The sequence below is a fragment of the Pleurodeles waltl genome, chromosome 7 (assembly GCF_031143425.1).
Source record: "Pleurodeles waltl isolate 20211129_DDA chromosome 7, aPleWal1.hap1.20221129, whole genome shotgun sequence".
Taxonomy (NCBI): domain Eukaryota; kingdom Metazoa; phylum Chordata; class Amphibia; order Caudata; family Salamandridae; genus Pleurodeles; species Pleurodeles waltl.
This window is the reverse complement of record NC_090446.1, coordinates 577,028,138-577,050,851: the sequence shown is the minus strand read 5'-3', so window position 1 is coordinate 577,050,851 and position 22,714 is coordinate 577,028,138. Positions and strand designations below refer to the sequence as shown.

At 46.6% G+C, this 22,714-nt stretch overlaps 1 protein-coding gene across 1 annotated transcript in view; it reads right to left on the bottom strand.

Moving 5' to 3' along the window:
* Positions 1-22,714, bottom strand: part of CFAP119 (cilia and flagella associated protein 119) — a 120,562-nt gene that overhangs the window by 47,615 nt on the left and 50,233 nt on the right. The window contains exons 5-6 of the mRNA XM_069244389.1: positions 22,366-22,436; positions 1,981-2,097 (exon numbers count right to left, since the gene is read on the bottom strand). Coding sequence (XP_069100490.1) covers positions 1,981-2,097; positions 22,366-22,436 — 188 coding nt within the window. The remainder of the gene's footprint in view (positions 1-1,980; positions 2,098-22,365; positions 22,437-22,714) is intronic.

Genomic DNA, 22,714 nt, shown 5'->3' with positions numbered 1-22,714 from the left:
CCTCAATTACCTCGTTCAAAGTTATCCCTAACCTCACACAATCATGAGACTCTGCTCCAAAAGAAAGCCAAAGAACACTGAAATGACACAGCTAATTGCAGATCAGTATCGTAAACCAAACCATCAGTAGAATTTGTGAAAGTGATGCCATTCAACAAATCGAACTTGCATCTTACTCTGACTGTAAATCGGGATTCATACCCAGACAGATACGAGGAAAGGCCTGCAAACACCTCTACATGACAGTAAGACATTGTCTGACTCCTCTTGGAAATGTTGGAAGATGCAACATGCTAAAGAATATAATTAGACTAAAAGTGTATGAGGGGATTGATGGCACCATACCAAGATGGATGAATTAAGTGACATGAAAATTACCAAACCTTTAACACCTGAAAGGCATGGCAACAAGTACTTCTTCATCTCCACAAAATCCTTGCCATTGCAGATCAACAGCAACCAACACTGTCCCAATGCAACCTGCTCATTTACAGACTTCAAGAGGCTGCACATCACGTTCAAATCATTCCTAAGCAGCAGAAAGCAATAAGTCAAAATATGGGTCTTCATCTCCACACCAGCACTACATAGTCTACCAAGGTGATAATTGCTCTTCGGCATCAGCATAATGCTACCTGAGTTTACAATCTCTGATAACACCACTGAAGTACAAAATCAAGATTTAACAGAAAATCAGCAGTCTCTGGAATGGTTCAGCTCTTGTTAACCCACTTGATGGCTGTGGAGTGGTCAAAGGGGAAGCAGCAAAGAGACCGAACGGGTTCTCAGATGGAACTGTTTGTCCTAGGTCTAAATACATCATCAGTTCCCTCACATACTGCTTTCCTCCAAATTTTTCAAGTAACAAATCGCTCAAGTGAAAAAGACAATAAAATAAAAATTTGGGGTATACATAGACTGTACTCTGCATAACCTCACCAGTGGTATACAGTCAAGAAAGGCAATTTCTTTTGGGTCCAAGGATATGTGAAGGAAAACCCCTCCTTCACAGGTTGTTGGACTCTTATGTACCAGTCATACATATCCTAATACATGCCAACTCTACTTTGCCAATGCAGGTCCCAGCTACACTCACCAAAAGCTTAATAAAAAAAGAAATAACCAATGTCTCCTATGCAGGGAACCCTTCTCTGACAGAGTCAGATGTAGGATTAATTTAGATGCCTGACAGGAACATCTACATGGATCCTACTTCTGGCTCCTTGTCACATGTTCAGAGGTCCGTCAGACAAATTCCGGTGTAACTCCATGAGACAAATGCACCATATGTTGACACAACACAGCTCCAAACCAACTAAGCTGTTAATGATGACACTCCAAATAATATTCGCAAAGATCCCAAAATTAAACCCAATCTCATTTAGGAATAACATAAACGCACTCTCTCTTTTCCTTTAGAAAAGCCAGACACATTTTTTTCTTCAACCACTCATGATAATTGGCTCCAGAGGGTCAAAGCAAATCCTGACAGTGAAACAGGAAATCACTGTGAAACACTGCAGTTTGTAGTCTGAGTACTACACATTATTTACTATAAACAATAAACAGTGCCTACAAATCCATGAATAGAAGAACCCACAAATACTACGGTGAAACAGAGCAGATGAAGCTCCTTGATCTCAATCCTTTTTGTCCAAAGCACAGATGGACCTCCTATCTGGCATATTCCAATTCCAGAAACCTCCAATTTTCCATTTATGCAGATGATAGTGGAAACCACACATATGATTATGTGAGGGGGTAGGGGACAACTGCCGCTATCCCAAAAACGTAAGTCTGCTTATCAGTATCTGCCAACAGATGTAAAATAGCTGCATGTGTCTAAATGTGGTAAATGTAAAATGTCCTGCAGGAAACTGCCCATGAAATCAGATCACTCTTAACTGATGCTACACAAAATCTAATTATAATTAATTAATAATTTCCTAGCCCAAATAAAAAGCTCCGGAACTCTCCAACCTGTGGGGTGAAGACATATTTGTAGAGCTTGAAGTGACGGAAGTATGTGTTGACCACGTAGTCCGTGATTTGCAGCACCTGTTCCTGGCTGAAGAGGTCAATGCTGAATGGAGGCCGCTGAGGAGCAGGAGACAGACTTTTAACATGACCAAGATTATAGCTAAAAGAGCACTGCATTAAATAGGATTATAATTAAAAGATCTGCTTACAGTGGTGTTTTCAGTCACATATTCCTTTATATTTATTTTGGATGACTGGTTATAGCAACAACACAGAAAACCATGGCCAATATATCATGTTTATACGACTGTTATTTATCAGAATGTTTTCTTATATTTTGCATGTGCCAAAGGTAGAGTACCTTTTATGATTATGAGAGTGTGTAAGGAAAGAAATGCCTCCTTGGCATGGTTACCCCCTGACTTTTTGCCTTTGCTGATGCTAAGTTATGATTTGAAAGTGTGCTGAGGCCTGCTAACCAGGCCCCAGCACCAGTGTTCTTTCCCTAACCTGTACCTTTGTTTCCACAATTGGCACACCCTGGCATCCAGGTAAGTAACTGGTACCTCTGGTACCAAGGGCCCTGATGCCAGAGAAGGTCTCTAAGGGCTGCAGCATGCCTTATGCCACCCTGGAGACCCCTCACTCAGCACAGACACACTGCTTGCCAGCTTGTGTGTGCTGATGTGGAGAAAACGAGTAAGTCGACATGGCACTCCCCTCAGGGTGCCATGCCAACCTCACACTGCCTATGGCATAGATAAGTCACCCCTCTAACAGGCCTTACAGCCCTAAGGCAGGGTACACTATACCATAGGTGAGGGCATAAGTGCATGAGCACTATGCCCCTACAGTGTCTAAGCAAAACCTTAGACATTGTAAGTGCAGGGTAGCCATAAGAGTATATGGTCTGGGAGTCTGTCAAACACCAACTCCACAGCACCATAATGGCTACACTGAAAACTGGGAAGTTTGGTATCAAACTTCTCAGCACAATAAATGCACACTGCTGCCAGTGTACATTTTATTGTAAAATACACCCCAGAGGGCATCTTAGAGATGCCCCCTGAAACCATACCCGACTACCAGTGTGGGCTGACTAGTTTTAGCAGCCTGCCACACACCAGACATGTTGCTGGCCACATGGGGAGAGTGCCTTTGTCACTCTGTGGCTAGTAACAAAGCCTGTACTGGGTGGAGGTGCTTCTCACCTCCCCCTGCAGGAACTGTAACACCTGGCGGTGAGCCTCAAAGGCTCACTCCCTTTGTTACAGCACCCCAGGGCACTCCAGCTAGTGGAGCTGCCTGCCCTCTCCGGCCACGGCCCCACTTTTGGCGGCAAGGCCGGAGGAGATAATGAGAAAAACAAGGAGGAGTCACTGGCCAGTCAGGACAGCCCCTAAGGTGTCCTGAGCTGAGGTGACTCTGACTTTTAGAAATCCTCCATCTTGCAGATGGAGGATTCCCCAATAGGATTAGGGATGTGCCCCCCTCCACTCAGGGAGGAGGCACAAAGAGGGTGTAGCCACCATCAGGGCTAGTAGCCATTGGCTACTAACCCCCCCCAGACCTAAACACACCCCTAAATCGAGTATTTAGGGGCTCCCAGAACCTAGGTAACTAGATTCCTGCAACCTAAGACGAAGAAGGACTGCTGAGCTGAACAACCTGCAGAGAAGACGGAGACACCAACTGCTTTGGCCCCAGCTCTACCGGTCTGTCTCCCCACTTCAAAAGAACTGCTCCAGCGACGCGTTCCACAGGGTCCAGCAACCTCTGAAGCCTCAGAGGACTACCCTGCATCTAAAAGGACCAAGAACTCCAGAGGACAGCGGCTCTGGTCCACAAAGACTGCAACTTTGCAACAAAGAAGCAACGTTTAAAAACAACACGTTTCCCGCCGGAAGCGTGAGACTTGGCACTCTGCACCCGACGCCCCCGGCTCGACTTGTGGAGAACCAACAGTACAGGGAGGACTCCCCGGGGACTGCGAGCCCGTGAGTAGCCAGAGTTGACCCCCCTGAGCTCCCACAGCGACGCCTGCAGAGGGAATCCAGAGGCTCCCCCTGACCGCGACTGCCTGCTTCAAAGACCCGACGCCTGGTAAGGACACTGCATCCGCAGCCCCCAGGACCTGAAGGATCCGACCTCCAGTGCAGGAGCGACCCCCAGGTGGCCCTCTCCCTTGCCCAGGTGGTGGCTACCCCGAGGAGCCCCCCCTTGCCTGCCTGCATCACTGAAGAGACCCCTAGGTCTCCCATTGGACTATATTGCAAACCCGACGCCTGTTTGCACACTGCGCCCCCGTGCCGCTGAGGGTGTACTTTTTGTGCTGACTTGTGCCCCCCCGGTGCCCTACAAAACCCCCCTGGTCTGCCCTCCGAAGACGTGGGTACTTACCTGCTGGCAGACTGGAACCGGGGCACCCCCTTCTCCATTGAAGCCTATACTTTTTGGGCACCACTTTGACCTCTGCACCTGACCAGCTCTGAGCTGCTGGTGTGGTAACCTTGGGGTTGCCCTGAACCCCCAATGGTGGGCTACCTTGGACCCAACTTTGAACCCTGTAGGTGGTTTACTTACCTGAAAAACTAACAAACACTTACCTCCCCCAGGAACTGTTGAAAATTGCACTGTGTCCAGTTTTAAAATAGCTTATTGCCATTTGTGTGAAAACTGTATATGCTATTTTGCTAATTCAAAGTTCCTAAGTGAAATACCTTTCATTTAAAGTATTGTTTGTAAATCTTGAACCTGTGGTTCTTAAAATAAACTAAGAAAATATATTTTTCTATATAAAAACCTATTGGCCTGGAATTGTCTTTGAGTGTGTGTTCTCCATTTATTGCCTGTGTGTGTACAACAAATGATTAACACTACCCTCTGATAAGCCTACTGCTCGACCACACTACCACAAAATAGAGCATTAGAATTATCTCTTTTTGCCACTATCTTACCTCTAAGGGGAACCCTTGGACTCTGTGCATGCTATTTCTTACTTTGAAATAGTACATACAGAGCCAACTTACTACAGAGAGAATCTATTGATGAAGGGGTGAGGCTGACTCCACCCTGTGCCCACCTAACACTCCATGAAGCTGTTCAAGAAGGATCAAAGCCCACACACGGACGCTCACTACAGGGAGAGACGGAGTTGGGGGCTTTGGAGCAAGAGGAAAGCAAGGTGGTGTTGTGTTCAGTAGCATGGATGAGTCTAAGCCAGGAGGTTAGTTCTGAATTCCCTCCTACATTTTGCTGTCACCACTTCAGTCAGAAATGTCCCAATTCTGCCTGTGCTGCTCCACACTTCATTCCGCCCACCTAGGAACATTCATAAAGTCTTACTCACTAGCCACAAAATTGCACAACATACAACCTACTCCAGCACCTTTTTGGGTGAATCCATGTGATCTTACACTGTGTATTGCGGGATGAGAATGTCGGGTTGGATAGCAGAAAGAAAGGCAGTGGATAGCTGGATGTGCTTAACCATAGGAAGCACTTTGTCCCATACATGGGCATTCACCGTTATCCCAAGACACACAAAGCCTGAAACTAGTCTAAGAGACCCTATGTGTCTATTCCTATGTCCAGCGGCAGTCGGTGGCTATTTGACTGTATTCAAAGCGGGGACTGACGTCCACTGTCGGTGTCCCAGAACATAAAATGATTCCATGTGTACACTTTCCTTTCGAGGGTAGGTAGGTTGAGCTGTCACTATTTACTCCAGAAGGGGGAAATAGATTTGGAGGTTAAATACAGACGCCCCTAGCTGCAATGCTGCTGTAATATTCTGGACACAGAAAACCATGCTTAGTACCGACCTGATAGGTCAATTTCTTCAGCCAGGAAACTTGCCCCTCTTTGCAGCTGGTGGGGGTGTATGTGTGTTTGGGGACCTATGTGCCTTATTTGCTACTCCACATGAAGTCATGCTAATTGTCAATCAGCCTTCTGATGCGTATCTTCTGATTTGTGATTGCTAATGCAATGGTGCCACTCAGGTTTCATCACTAGTGATCCTGTGCCTTGATAGCCTTCCTAGAGATTCAAGGGACTCTCATGGGCCGTCTCGCCCAAAAGTAGTTCGGAGTGCAGTGCCGACCACCTTCCAGATAATTGGGTTAAATATGCTTGGTGCTTATTTCTTTGCTCAGACTAGGGTTTCGCTGCATGAATGCCCATAAAAATGATAGTGAATCTACCTCTTTGGATTTTATGCACAAGAGCAAATCCTGTTAGCCTGTTCCATGTACTATATATTTGTTGATGAATAGCGCTACATTGTTGAAGGGAGCATTCCTGAAACTTCTAGGACAATCCTGTCAAAAATTGAGAGTGGTGGCAGGTGAGCTTTAAAAGTGTTGGTCTGTAAATGCCTACTTCGAATAGGGCTGAGCGAACAAGCAAGCCAGACTCACTTTAGTTGTGTTATTATTAACTGATATTTTAAAATAGTGCAGCCAAATTGTGTAATTTTACAGCATAATTTTCATGTGGAAGGTCTCAAATCCAGAGATTTTAAATTAACTATTCCAATACTTTTGTGGTGTGCCAGGCAATCTAACTGTTACAAGAAATGAAATATCTGGTTATGCAATTGCACACATGGCCCATGTAGGAAGTTGGCTCTGTATGTGCTATTTCAAAGTAAGGAATAGCATGCACAGAGTCCAAGGGTTCCCCTTAGAGGTAAGATAGTGGCAAAAAGAGATAATACTAATGCTCTATTTTGTGGTAGTGTGGTCGAGCAGTAGGCTTATCCAAGGAGTAGTGTTAAGCATTTGTTGTACATACACATAGACAATAAATGAGGTACACACACTCAGAGACAAATCCAGCCAATAGGTTTTTATATAGAGAAATATCTTTTCTTAGTTTATTTTAAGAACCACAGGTTCAAATTCTACATGTAATATCTCATTCGAAAGGTATTGCAGGTAAGTACTTTAGGAACTTCAAATCATCAAAATTGCATGTATACTTTTCAAGTTATTCACAAATAGCTGTTTTAAAAGTGGACACTTAGTGCAATTTTCACAGTTCCTAGGGGAGGTAAGTATTTGTTAGGTTAACCCGGTAAGTAAGACACTTACAGGGTTCAGTTCTTGGTCCAAGGTAGCCCACCGTTGGGGGTTCAGAGCAACCCCAAAGTAACCACACCAGCAGCTCAGGGCCGGTCAGGTGCAGAGTTCAAAGTGGTGCCCAAAACACATAGGCTAGAATGGAGAGAAGGGGGTGCCCCGGTTCCGGTCTGCTTGCAGGTAAGTACCCGCGTCTTCGGAGGGCAGACCAGGGGGGTTTTGTAGGGCACCGGGGGGGACACAAGCCCACACAGAAATTTCACCCTCAGCAGCGCGGGGGCGGCCGGGTGCAGTGTAGAAACAAGCGTCGGGTTTGTAATGGAAGTCAATGGGAGATCTAGGGATCTCTTTAGCGCTGCAGGCAGGCAAGGGGGGGGTTCCTCGGGGAAACCTCCACTTGGTCAAGGGAGAGGGACTCCTGGGGGTCACTTCTCCAGTGAAAGTCCGGTCCTTCAGGTCCTGGGGGCTGCGGGTGCAGGGTCTCTCCCAGGCGTCGGGACTTAGGATTCAAAGAGTCGCGGTCAGGGGAAGCCTCGGGATTCCCTCTGCAGGCGGCGCTGTGGGGGCTCAGGGGGGACAGGTTTTTGTACTCACAGTCTTAGAGTAGTCCTGGGGTCCCTCCTGAGGTGTTGGATCGCCACCAGCCGAGTCGGGGTCGCCGGGTGCAGTGTTGCAAGTCTCACGCTTCTTGCGGGGAACTTGCAGGGTTCTTTCAAGGCTGCTGGAAACAAAGTTGCAGCCTTTCTTGGAGCAGGTCCGCTGTCCTCGGGAGTTTCTTGTCTTTTCGAAGCAGGGGCAGTCCTCAGAGGATGTCGAGGTCGCTGGTCCCTTTGGAAGGCGTCGCTGGAGCAGGATCTTTGGAAGGCAGGAGACAGGCCGGTGAGTTTCTGGAGCCAAGGCAGTTGTTGTCTTCTGGTCTTCCTCTGCAGGGGTTTTTCAGCTAGGCAGTCCTTCTTCTTGTAGTTGCAGGAATCTAATTTTCTAGGGTTCAGGGTAGCCCTTAAATACTAAATTTAAGGGCGTGTTTAGGTCTGGGGGGTTAGTAGCCAATGGCTACTAGCCCTGAGGGTGGGTACACCCTCTTTGTGCCTCCTCCCAAGGGGAGGGGGTCACAATCCTAACCCTATTGGGGGAATCCTCCATCTGCAAGATGGAGGATTTCTAAAAGTTAGAGTCACTTCAGCTCAGGACACCTTAGGGGCTGTCCTGACTGGCCAGTGACTCCTCCTTGTTTTTCTCATTATTTTCTCCGGCCTTGCCGCCAAAAGTGGGGCCTGGCCGGAGGGGGCGGGCAACTCCACTAGCTGGAGTGTCCTGCTGGGTTGGCACAAAGGAGGTGAGCCTTTGAGGCTCACCGCCAGGTGTGACAATTCCTGCCTGGGGGAGGTGTTAGCATCTCCACCCAGTGCAGGCTTTGTTACTGGCCTCAGAGTGACAAAGGCACTCTCCCCATGGGGCCAGCAACATGTCTCGGTTTGTGGCAGGCTGCTAAAACTAGTCAGCCTACACAGATAGTCGGTTAAGTTTCAGGGGGCACCTCTAAGGTGCCCTCTGGGGTGTATTTGACAATAAAATGTACACTGGCATCAGTGTGCATTTATTGTGCTGAGAAGTTTGATACCAAACTTCCCAGTTTTCAGTGTAGCCATTATGGTGCTGTGGAGTTCGTGTTTGACAAACTCCCAGACCATATACTCTTATGGCTACCCTGCACTTACAATGTCTAAGGTTTTGTTTAGACACTGTAGGGGTACCATGCTCATGCACTGGTACCCTCACCTATGGTATAGTGCACCCTGCCTTAGGGCTGTAAGGCCTGCTAGAGGGGTGTCTTACCTATACTGCATAGGCAGTGAGAGGCTGGCATGGCACCCTGAGGGGAGTGCCATGTCGACTTACTCATTTTGTCCTCACTAGCACACACAAGCTGGCAAGCAGGGTGTCTGTGCTGAGTGAGAGGTCTCCAGGGTGGCATAAGACATGCTGCAGCCCTTAGAGACCTTCCTTGGCATCAGGGCCCTTGGTACTAGAAGTACCAGTTACAAGGGACTTATCTGGATGCCAGGGTCTGCCAATTGTGGATACAAAAGTACAGGTTAGGGAAAGAACACTGGTGCTGGGGCCTGGTTAGCAGGCCTCAGCACACTTTCAATTGTAAACATAGCATCAGCAAAGGCAAAAAGTCAGGGGGCAACCATGCCAAGGAGGCATTTCCTTACACAACCCCCCCCCAAACGAAAGAGGATGAGACTAACCTTTCCCAAGAGAGTCTTCATTTTCTAAGTGGAAGAACCTGGAAAGGCCATCTGCATTGGCATGGGCAGTCCCAGGTCTGTGTTCCACTATAAAGTCCATTCCCTGTAGGGAGATGGACCACCTCAACAGTTTAGGATTTTCACCTTTCATTTGCATCAGCCATTTGAGAGGTCTGTGGTCAGTTTGAACTAGGAAGTGAGTCCCAAAGAGGTATGGTCTCAGCTTCTTCAGGGACCAAACCACAGCAAAGGCCTCCCTCTCAATGGCACTCCAACGCTGCTCCCTGGGGAGTAACCTCCTGCTAATGAAAGCAACAGGCTGGTCAAGGCCATCATCATTTGTTTGGGACAAAACTGCCCCTATCCCATGTTCAGAGGCATCAGTCTGCACAATGAACTGCTTAGAATAATCTGGAGCTTTTAGAACTGGTGCTGAGCACATTGCTTGTTTCAGGGTGTCAAAGGCCTGTTGGCATTCCACAGTCCAGTTCACTTTCTTGGGCATTTTCTTGGAGGTGAGTTCAGTGAGGGCTGTCACAATGGATCCATATCCCTTCACAAACCTCCTGTAATACCCAGTCAAGCCAAGGAATGCCCTGACTTGAGTCTGGGTTTTTGGAGCTACCCAGTCCAGAATAGTCTGGATCTTGGGTTGGAGTGGCTGAACTTGGCCTCCACCTACAAGGTGGCCCAAGTAAACCACAGTTCCCTGCCCTATCTGGCATTTGGATGCCTTGATAGAGAGGCCTGCAGATTGCAGAGCCTTCAAAACCTTCTTCAGGTGGACCAGGTGATCCTGCCAGGTGGAGCTAAAGACGGCAATATCATCAAGATAAGCTGTGCTAAAGGACTCCAAGCCAGCAAGGACTTGATTCACCAACCTTTGGAAGGTGGCAGGGGCATTCTTTAAACCAAAGGGCATAACAGTAAACTGATAATGCCCATCAGGTGTGGAGAATGCTGTCTTTTCTTTTGCTCCAGGTGCCATTTTTATTTGCCAGTACCCTGCTGTCAAGTCAAAGGTACTTAGAAATTTGACAGCACCTAATTTATCAATGAGCTCATCAGCTCTTGGAATTGGATGGGCATCTGTCTTGGTGACAGAATTGAGCCCTCTGTAGTCCACACAAAACCTCATCTCTTTCTTTCCATCTTTGGTGTGAGGTTTGGGGACTAAGACCACTGGGCTAGCCCAGGGGCTGTCAGAGCGCTCAATTACTCCCAATTCCAGCATCTTGTGGACTTCCACCTTGATGCTTTCTTTAACATGGTCAGATTGTCTAAAGATTTTGTTCTTGACAGGCATGCTGTCTCCTGTGTCCACATCATGGGTACACAGGTGTGTCTGACCAGGGGTTAAGGAGAAGAGTTCAGGAAACTGTTGTAGGACTCTCGTACAATCAGCTTGCTGTTGGCCAGAGAGGGTGTCTGAGTAGATCACTCCATCTACTGTGCCATCTTTTGGGTCTGATGACAGAAGATCAGGGAGAGGTTCACTCTCTGCCTCCTGATCCTCATCTGTTACCATCAACAGATTCACATCAGCCCTGTCATGGAAGAGCTTAAGGCGGTTCACATGGATCACCCTCTTGGGGCTCCTGCTTGTGCCCAGGTCCACCAGGTAGGTGACCTGACTCTTCCTTTCTAGTACTGGGTAAGGGCCACTCCATTTGTCCTGGAGTGCCCTGGGAGCCACAGGCTCCAGAACCCAGACTTTCTGCCCTGGTTGGAACTCAACCAGTGCAGCCTTTTGGTCATACCAAAACTTCTGGAGCTGTTGGCTGGCCTCAAGGTTTTTGGTTGCCTTTTCCATGTACTCTGCCATTCTAGAGCGAAGGCCAAGTACATAGTCCACTATGTCCTGTTTAGGCTCATGGAGAGGTCTCTCCCAGCCTTCTTTAACAAGGGCAAGTGGTCCCCTTACAGGATGACCAAACAGAAGTTCAAAGGGTGAGAATCCTACTCCCTTCTGTGGCACCTCTCTGTAAGCGAAAAGCAGACATGGCAAGAGGACATCCCATCTCCTTTTGAGTTTTTCTGGGAGCCCCATGATCATGCCTTTTAATGTCTTGTTGAATCTCTCAACCAAGCCATTAGTTTGTGGATGGTATGGTGTAGTGAATTTATAAGTCACTCCACACTCATTCCACATGTGCTTTAGGTATGCTGACATGAAGTTGGTACCTCTGTCAGACACCACCTCCTTAGGGAAACCCACTCTGGTAAAGATACCAATGAGGGCCTTGGCTACTGCAGGGGCAGTAGTCGACCTAAGGGGAATAGCTTCAGGATACCTGGTAGCATGATCCACTACTACCAGGATATACATATTTCCTGAGGCTGTGGGAGGTTCTAGTGGACCAACTATGTCCACACCCACTCTTTCAAAGGGAACCCCCACCACTGGAAGTGGAATGAGGGGGGCCTTACCACTGGCTTGACAGGTGGGGCAGGAGAGGCAAAACTCCTTAACCATGTTGGACATATTGGGCCAGTAGAAGTGGTTGACTAACCTCTCCCACGTCTTGGTTTGTCCCAAATGTCCAGCAAGGGGAATGTCATGGGCCAATGTTAGGATGAACTTCCTGAACAGCTGAGGCACTACCACTCTCCTAGTGGCACCAGGTTTGGGGTCTCTGGCCTCAGTGTACAGGAGTCCATCTTCCCAATAGACCCTATGCGTTCCATTTTTCTTGCCTTTGGACTCTTCAGCAGCTTGCTGCCTAAGGCCTTCAAGAGAGGGACAGGTTTCTTGTCCCTTACACAGCTCCTCCCTTGAGGGTCCCCCTGGGCCTAAGAGCTCAACCTGATAAGGTTCAAGCTCCAAAGGCTCAGTTCCCTCAGAGGGCAGAACTTCTTCCTGAGAAGAGAGGTTCCCTTTCTTTTGCTGTGTTGTAGTTGGTTTCCCAACTGACTTTCCTGTTCTCTTGGTAGGCTGGGCCATTCTTCCAGACTCCAGCTCTACTTGTTCACCCTGTGCCTTGCATTGTGCTCTTGTTTTCACACACACCAGTTCAGGGATACCCAGCATTGCTGCATGGGTTTTTAATTCTACCTCAGCCCATGCTGAGGACTCCAGGTCATTTCCAAGCAGACAGTCCACTGGGATATTTGAGGAGACCACCACCTGTTTCAGGCCATTGACCCCTCCCCATTCTAAAGTAACCATTGCCATGGGATGTACTTTTCTCTGATTGTCAGCGTTGGTGACTGTGTAAGTTTTTCCAGTCAGGTATTGGCCAGGGGAAACCAGTTTCTCTGTCACCATGGTGACACTGGCACCTGTATCCCTAAGGCCCTCTATTCTAGTCCCATTAATTAAGAGTTGCTGTCTGTATTTTTGCATGTTAGGCGGCCAGACAGCTAGTGTGGCTAAATCTACCCCACCCTCAGAAACTAGAGTAGCTTCAGTGTGGACCCTGATTTGCTCTGGGCACACTGTTGATCCCACTTGGAGACTAGCCATACCAGTGTTACCTGGATGGGAGTTTGGAGTGGAACCTTTCTTGGGACAGGCCTTGTCTCCAGTTTGGTGTCCATGCTGTTTACAGCTATGACACCAGGCCTTTTTGGGATCAAAGTTTTTACCCTTGTACCCATTGTTTTGTGAAGAGGCTCTGGGCCCACCCTCCTGTGCAGGTTTTTGGGGGCCTGTAGAAGACTCTTTACTATTTTTAGTTTTGGTTGTCTCATCACCCTTCCCCTGGGGAGTCTTTGTGACCCCTTTCTTTTGGTCACCCCCTGTTGAAGTCTTGGACACCCTTGTCTTGACCCAATGGTCCGCCTTCTTTCCCAATTCTTGGGGAGAAATTGGTCCTAGGTCTACCAGATGCTGATGCAGTTTATCATTGAAACAATTACTTAACAGGTGTTCTTTCACAAATAAATTGTACAGCCCATCATAATTACTTACACCACTGCCTTGAATCCAACCATCTAGTGTTTTCACTGAGTAGTCAACAAAGTCAACCCAGGTCTGGCTCGAGGATTTTTGAGCCCCCCTGAACCTAATCCTGTACTCCTCAGTGGAGAATCCAAAGCCCTCAATCAGGGTACCCTTCATGAGGTCATAAGATTCTGCATCTTTTCCAGAGAGTGTGAGGAGTCTATCCCTACACTTTCCAGTGAACATTTCCCAAAGGAGAGCACCCCAGTGAGATCTGTTCACTTTTCTGGTTACACAAGCCCTCTCAAAAGCTGTGAACCACTTGGTGATGTCATCACCATCTTCATATTTTGTCACAATCCCTTTGGGGATTTTTAACATGTCAGGAGAATCTCTGACCCTATTTATATTGCTGCCACCATTGATGGGTCCTAGGCCCATCTCTTGTCTTTCCCTTTCTATGGCTAGGAGCTGTCTCTCTAAAGCCAATCTTTTGGCCATCCTGGCTAACAGGAGGTCATCTTCACTGAGAGCATCCTCAGTGATTTCAGAAATGTGGGACCCTCCTGTGAGGGACTCACTATTTTTGACTAACACAGTTGGAGACAGGACTTGAGGGGTCCTGTTCTCCCTATTTAGGACTGGAGGAGGGACATTGGCCTCCAAGTCACTAATTTCTTCCTCTGTGATGTCATCATCAGAGGGGTTGGCTTTTTCAAACTCTGCCAACAGCTCCTGGAGCTGAATTTTGGTAGGTCTGGAGCCAATGGTTATTTTCTTTATATTACAGAGAGACCTTAGCTCCCTCATCTTAAGATGGAGGTAAGGTGTGGTGTCGAGTTCCACCACCTGCATCTCTGTATCAGACATTATTCTGCTAAGAGTTGGAATACTTTTTAAAGAATCTAAAACTGTTTCTAGAATCTAATTTCAAACTTTTAACAAACTTTTAACTCTAAAAGACAATGCTAAACAGGGACTTAACACACAAGGCCCTAGCAGGACTTTTAAGAATTTAGAAAAATTTCAAATTGCAAACATGAATTTCTAATGACAATTTTGGAATTTGTCGTGTGATCAGGTATTGGCTGAGTAGTCCAGCAAATGCAAAGTCTTGTACCCCACCGCTGATCCACCAATGTAGGAAGTTGGCTCTGTATGTGCTATTTCAAAGTAAGGAATAGCATGCACAGAGTCCAAGGGTTCCCCTTAGAGGTAAGATAGTGGCAAAAAGAGATAATACTAATGCTCTATTTTGTGGTAGTGTGGTCGAGCAGTAGGCTTATCCAAGGAGTAGTGTTAAGCATTTGTTGTACATACACATAGACAATAAATGAGGTACACACACTCAGAGACAAATCCAGCCAATAGGTTTTTATATAGAGAAATATCTTTTCTTAGTTTATTTTAAGAACCACAGGTTCAAATTCTACATGTAATATCTCATTCGAAAGGTATTGCAGGTAAGTACTTTAGGAACTTCAAATCATCAAAATTGCATGTATACTTTTCAAGTTATTCACAAATAGCTGTTTTAAAAGTGGACACTTAGTGCAATTTTCACAGTTCCTAGGGGAGCTAAGTATTTGTTAGGTTAACCCGGTAAGTAAGACACTTACAGGGTTCAGTTCTTGGTCCAAGGTAGCCCACCGTTGGGGGTTCAGAGCAACCCCAAAGTAACCACACCAGCAGCTCAGGGCCGGTCAGGTGCAGAGTTCAAAGTGGTGCCCAAAACACATAGGCTAGAATGGAGAGAAGGGGGTGCCCCGGTTCCGGTCTGCTTGCAGGTAAGTACCCGCGTCTTCGGAGGGCAGACCAGGGGGGTTTTGTAGGGCACCGGGGGGGACACAAGCCCACACAGAAATTTCACCCTCAGCAGCGCGGGGGCGGCCGGGTGCAGTGTAGAAACAAGCGTCGGGTTTGTAATGGAAGTCAATGGGAGATCTAGGGATCTCTTTAGCGCTGCAGGCAGGCAAGGGGGGGGTTCCTCGGGGAAACCTCCACTTGGTCAAGGGAGAGGGACTCCTGGAGGTCACTTCTCCAGTGAAAGTCCGGTCCTTCAGGTCCTGGGGGCTGCGGGTGCAGGGTCTCTCCCAGGAGTCGGGACTTAGGATTCAAAGAGTCGCGGTCAGGGGAAGCCTCGGGATTCCCTCTGCAGGCGGCGCTGTGGGGGCTCAGGGGGGACAGGTTTTTGTACTCACAGTCTTAGAGTAGTCCTGGGGTCCCTCCTGAGGTGTTGGATCGCCACCAGCCGAGTCGGGGTCGCCGGGTGCAGTGTTGCAAGTCTCACGCTTCTTGCGGGGAACTTGCAGGGTTCTTTCAAGGCTGCTGGAAACAAAGTTGCAGCCTTTCTTGGAGCAGGTCCGCTGTCCTCGGGAGTTTCTTGTCTTTTCGAAGCAGGGGCAGTCCTCAGAGGATGTCGAGGTCGCTGGTCCCTTTGGAAGGCGTCGCTGGAGCAGGATCTTTGGAAGGCAGGAGACAGGCCGGTGAGTTTCTGGAGCCAAGGCAGTTGTCGTCTTCTGGTCTTCCTCTGCAGGGGTTTTTCAGCTAGGCAGTCCTTCTTCTTGTAGTTGCAGGAATCTAATTTTCTAGGGTTCAGGGTAGCCCTTAAATACTAAATTTAAGGGCGTGTTTAGGTCTGGGGGGTTAGTAGCCAATGGCTACTAGCCCTGAGGGTGGGTACACCCTCTTTGTGCCTCCTCCCAAGGGGAGGGGGTCACAATCCTAACCCTATTGGGGGAATCCTCCATCTGCAAGATGGAGGATTTCTAAAAGTTAGAGTCACTTCAGCTCAGGACACCTTAGGGGCTGTCCTGACTGGCCAGTGACTCCTCCTTGTTTTTCTCATTATTTTCTCCGGCCTTGCCGCCAAAAGTGGGGCCTGGCCGGAGGGGGCGGGCAACTCCACTAGCTGGAGTGTCCTGCTGGGTTGGCACAAAGGAGGTGAGCCTTTGAGGCTCACCGCCAGGTGTGACAATTCCTGCCTGGGGGAGGTGTTAGCATCTCCACCCAGTGCAGGCTTTGTTACTGGCCTCAGAGTGACAAAGGCACTCTCCCCATGGGGCCAGCAACATGTCTCGGTTTGTGGCAGGCTGCTAAAACTAGTCAGCCTACACAGATAGTCGGTTAAGTTTCAGGGGGCACCTCTAAGGTGCCCTCTGGGGTGTATTTGACAATAAAATGTACACTGGCATCAGTGTGCATTTATTGTGCTGAGAAGTTTGATACCAAACTTCCCAGTTTTCAGTGTAGCCATTATGGTGCTGTGGAGTTCGTGTTTGACAAACTCCCAGACCATATACTCTTATGGCTACCCTGCACTTACAATGTCTAAGGTTTTGTTTAGACACTGTAGGGGTACCATGCTCATGCACTGGTACCCTCACCTATGGTATAGTGCACCCTGCCTTAGGGCTGTAAGGCCTGCTAGAGGGGTGTCTTACCTATACTGCATAGGCAGTGAGAGGCTGGCATGGCACCCTGAGGGGAGTGCCATGTCGACTTACTCGTTTTGTCCTCACTAGCACACACAAGCTGGCAAGCAGGGTGTCTGTGCTGAGTGAGAGGTCTCCAGGGTGGCATAAGACATGCTGCAGCCCTTAGAGACCTTCCTTGGCATCAGGGCCCTTGGTACTAGAAGTACCAGTTACAAGGGACTTATCTGGATGCCAGGGTCTGCCAATTGTGGATACAAAAGTACAGGTTAGGGAAAGAACACTGGTGCTGGGGCCTGGTTAGCAGGCCTCAGCACACTTTCAATTGTAAACATAGCATCAGCAAAGGCAAAAAGTCAGGGGGCAACCATGCCAAGGAGGCATTTCCTTACAGCCCATTACTTTTCAAAATGTATATTGCGGCAATAGTCACCCTTCTCTTCCATATATGCTTCTCTGGTAGACCTTCCATCCAGAATTCCTTACCCGACTTCTCACTTTATCCATTCTTCACCATCTGCCTCTTCCCACCTCTTTTATCACTTCAGCCTTTGCCTTCAACTCCGTCTATGTATCTTACATACTGCAAAATAATAACTTCCCTTACCTTAACCCATTCTCTTTGTCATAATGTCATGAAAGAAGGCAAATACTCTACCCCACCGATCCCCATTCACCTCCAACAGAGCTCCTACCCAGTCTTTTAGAGCTTTCACCAAATCTGCAGATCTCTTCATATTCTATCTACTCTATAACCTTGCTAAACCTGCATAATGATCACTCTCCTCTTAATCTTACATTCCCTCTCTCCTCTAACCTCGCTTAGCAGTGCTAACTCTGTCAAGTCCCCTTGCCACGCCCTCACCCAACCTGAAGAGGACGATCCTTAAAACCAATGCCAAAGTAAGCTTGAAGATTCTTATATTGCAGTTAGATACATTGCTGCAGTACCTGGTGGTTGCCAATCAGTCTGACTTCATAAGGGAACAAGGTACAAATTCCAACAAATGTGGTAACGGTTGAAAACAAATTCAACCATTTCAATTAGGGTTTCTTATGTGTAGGTGTTTGCGCAATGGGCTTTGGTGCCAGATTTTGCAGCTGGATCTTCGATAGTTACAAAGACCTGAGAGTATGGATATTGGGAATGGTACTTGGTCAGATGGCATAGTTCTATGGGGAACACAACAGGGATGACCTCTTTGAACAACCACTCTTATTTGTATTATCATTTGCCACCCTAGCTACTTCCGTGAAAAAAACCCACAAATTACAAGATCACATTTGGTGAAGATCAACATAAGATCTGCCTATTCGCAGATGATGAGCTTTTAACTTCAACTAATCCTGGGAGTTAGTGGCACTGCTCCCACAGTTGGGAGACGTTTGCAAGATTTCAAATGAATACAGATAAGTCAGAAATATTACATCTAATGCTGTCGCAGATTTGAGAACTGCAGTTAGACTACCCTTTTCAAAGTGCAAGGAAATTCCTTTGTTACTGGTGAGTTAACCTAACTCCTTGTCCATGTTTCTGACGGCAAATTGGCCCAACATAAGGCGCTCATTCAGACATATTTTAGCAACACGCCACTGTCATGGTTAGGAAAACTGACCATGGTAAAGATTAATATCTTGCTAAGATTAATATATATTTTTCAGGCTTTACTGATTTAGATCCCCAGTGTTAAACTTGTGATTTTACGGAGGAAGATAGGCAGAGGAATGCTTCTTGAGATATTATCAGGCAACACACTTGCATCTACTACAAATATGGATGGCACAAGAAACGGACCAAAAAAAAAAAAGAATCCAAACGGATCATGTGGGTGTGGGAGGACGCTCTGGAACAATTTTTGGCTCCAGAAAAAGGCTAGGCCATGCAATGTGTATATTAGCGAGATTATTAGAACCTTGATGGAATTCATCATAGCCGTAATTTCATCCCTGTTTTAAACCTTCCCATCATTTTATATACAGATGCAGGCAACTGGCAGATATTAAGAGAGAAATGGTTGCGATGGGGGATTTTAAATCTTTTGACTAGTGCAATTAACGTACTGGCTACCATATATTCACTTACAACATTAGATAATGGATCCAGTACCAGAAAGTGATTTGACTGCCTTTAAATATTCTGTGATCAAGCGGGCCTCCTGTGGGCAAGTGAGCATTTAGAAACTAATAGGGAAGAATCAAACAAACAAAGGAGAGACAAAAACACGTGGGAACACGTAAATTCAGCATAGAAACAAGTCATGAGGAGTGGGGTGTTCTTGGAACATATTTCAAAGGGCTGTAAAAATGCCGACCACAGAAAACGTTCTTACAAGTTAATGTATAATTGGTATTTTATCCCTAATGGGTGTTAAAGGTGTGATTCATGATTGTTGTCACTGTCTGAGCGTGAAGGGATTTTGAAAAGAGCTATTTTGGTGTACTAAGCAAAGTCTAGGTTATCCACATCTGCAATCACCAACAGTCATACTGCAGGGGCTCAGGGATTCGTCGGTTGAAGCAGTATCAAGGGTTGGGGGGGTTACTGCTGGATCATTTATTGTTGGCAGTGAACGTGCAATTGTATCAAACTGTGGTCAGTCCTAGCAATGGAGAAATGTACATACAACATGATGAGGCCACATAATACTTATGAAATAATTTGGTGTCCTCCGATTGACAACCTCATGCAAACAGACAACGAGATGGTAAGATCAAGGCAATTCAGTGGTATATTTGCATTGCTGGTGTTCTTCTTGTTGAGTATTTGCAATATGTGATGTACCTCTGGAGGGGTGGAAGAACCCACTCACGACAACAACTGCTGGTTCGCGATGCTCACTTGCGGAACTTAGCAAAAATATAAGTGGGCTACTGTTATGCCGGGGATAGTGGAATGACCAGATTACATCAAGAATGGGCCAATTATGCTAGGAATGGTAACTTGCCACCAGAAAGCCCACCATAACCCACACACCTTTCTCAAATAACTTCTTCCCCCAGAACAAACATATACAGACCGCTCTTGCATGTGCATGCTCATATTGTTCACTCAGGCAATATATATATCTCACAAGTGGATAACAGTATATTTTGAACAACTAATTCTCAGTATTTTTTCACATCAGCTTCCCTTTTTCATGCAGCCATGTCGCTTTTCCCATCCCCCATCTGGCCATTCCTTAACTCTATGCCAATGTAATTCAGATTGAGTGCCTTCATAAGGTGACTTTCTAAAACCTCTTGTCCCTGAAAAAACGTAATCTTCTAAATGGATATTGAGAATGTCAAATTGCTTCAACCTGGGCAGCACTGTCTTTGGAAGAAAACTGTAGATAACCAGTATGTTGTCACTCTCTCCTGCCCCAATCCCCTAGAGGACAGATCTGCAGTTTCTTATTCACTATTAATGTAGTAAAAAACGAAGCACCAGGAGCTGGAAGAAGACTTTTGCTGGCAGCTGAGGTAAGTGAAAATGTACTTGAATGTTTGTGGGCATGCCTGCAGGCAGGAGTTTGGTTCTGTGAGAAAGACAGATGTGTAAGCATGTCTGTGAGTGAAAATCAGTGGGTGAGAGTCAGTAACAGGCAGCAAGTGAGTGAGTGTGAGTGAGTACAAGTCAGAGTGAGTGAGAATGAGAAAAGGTGACTGCAAATGAGGGAGAGTGATGGATGAGAATGAATAAGAATGATTACGATGGAGTGTTGAGTGTGTTAGCACTAGTGAGTGAATAGGAGTGACTCAAAGTGAGTTTGAGTAAGAATGGTTACAAGTGATGTACGTGAAAGAGTATTAGTGATCGTGAGAGTGAGCATGATGATGGAGAGTGAAGAGTCAGAATGAGAATAAGTGAGCATGAGTGAAAAGGAGTGATTGTGGGGTTGAGTATGATGATGGAGAGTGAGGAAGTCAGAATGAGAATGAGTGAGAAGGAAGGAGTGAGTATGAGTGAGTGCAACTGAGTAAAGTATGAGTGAGTCAGAATAGGGATGAGTGAGAATAGGTGATGAGTGAAGTGCAAGAAATTGAGTGAGAATGGGTGCAAGTGAAAGACAGTGAGTGAGAATGATTGTGAGTGAGTGAATCAATCTAAGTGAGCACAAGAAGGAATGTCATGTTATGCTTGAGAGTCTGCCCTGGCGTACTGATATCATTTGTGGCTTATTGACAAACCCATGGCAAAATACTGGTGCTGGAATACTGGTGGCAATTCTTAGCATGACAGGCACCTGTGGGGTACTTCTTAGCGTAATGGCCTTTAATCGTAAAATACTGGTACTGGCATACTAGACGTAATTATTAGCATATAGGGCACCCACTGTAAAATGCTGATGCTGGCACATTGCTGGTAATGCTTGTCGTAAGGTAGGAAAACCTTTGTATATAAGAGACCGGCAACTATTTCAAAATGCTGGCCCTGACAAACTAGAGGTAATTTTGACGTGGACTGTCATCTATGGGATGTGATAGGCAATAATAGCAAAATTCTGGCACAGACATTTTGTATCTCATTTTTGGTAATAGAGGCACCCATGACAAGATGTCGGCCCTGGGCAATGGAGGTAATTTTTAATTTAGCATACGGGGCACCCAGTGAACATTTTATTTTGTATTCATATGGGGGCAATCAGAGAACAGTTAGGGAAAACCTGGAGAACCTCAGGTTTCATTGGCTTGGTACACCATAAGAAGACTTAAATATTTAATGAGTACCCTTCCAGAACTCATGGCTTTGTACCAAATTTAAATGAAAATTGTGCTTTAACATGTAGTAGATTTCCCCATTTTGTCTAAATATTCCTGAGGAGAACCCCCTTGCGCCCACCAAAAAGAAGTCTGGCTCGCTTGTTTGCCACAAATGAGGGCAAGTATTAGACCTCACCACTTTCAGAGATTATGCCAGCACCCTAATTTAGGTTGTACTTAAAAAAGACAATTGTCCGTTCCAGTAATGTCAATTATTGTGACCTTATCAGGATTAAGGTCCTGTGACATCACTCTATGGGTGAAGATGCAGGATCGTAGGCCATACGATGGCACTTACTGTGATGTCAATAACGGTGATGATGCCAACATTCAAGATTTAGGCACAGGGAGATTAGGATATTTGCCTAGAATCACACAATGTTGAGTAGAGCACCGAGGCCAGCATTCGAAACTGGGTCTCCATTTTCTAAACCGCTAAGGTGAGATAAGAAACCTAGGCCCATATTTATACTTTTTTGCGTCGCATTTGCGTCATTTTTTTACGCAAAAGACGCGCAAACTTGCAAAATAGAATTGTGGCCCATATTTATACTTTTTTTTAGCGCCGCATTTGCGTCACTTTTAGACGCAAAAACGGCGGAAACTTACAAAATACAATTGTATTTTGCAAGTTTGCGCCACTTTTGCGTCAAAAAATGACGCAAATGTGGCGCTAAAAAAGTATAAATATGGGCCCTACTATTTTGTGTCTCTATTCGTGTGTAAAAATAAGTTTGTAAAAAACTGGAACCCTTAATTGAAATCTTCCAATGTGGCTGCTTTTGAGTAAGTCTGGTTATCCAGGCTGACTGCACGTGCGGTGTGTACTGGAAGCCACTGGTACATGGCTGCCTGTGTTAGTGCACCATCGTGGTGACTGGCACTCCTTTATCGTTACCATAGCATACAGCACATACTTAGGTCCCTTTTCGGGTGGAGTAAAGAAACTATAAATTACAATATAATAAAACACACAGACTTACCCGGGCAGAGTGGCACATAAGCAAGTCTGTGAAATAGCGGTAGCAGCTGTCCGTATTCCCCAGCGGCGTCTCTGAGGCGGGGAGAGAGAGACAGGGACGGTGGGTTCAGAGCTTAAGCTCTGGGCATCAGACAGACAGTCGACAAAGGAAGAGACAACCTGGGGCTCTTAGACGAGCAGCGGGGGAGAGAGCGGGAACACACCAGCGTGTTGGGGAAGGGTGTGAGAGTCAGGAGCGCAGAGTGTTCGAGAAAGAGCGAGAGAGGGGCACACGGGGTCTAGAGGACACAATGAGGCAGAGAGGCTGCTAGGTGAAGGGCGAACAAAACTGAAACTGGCAAGTAGTGTGA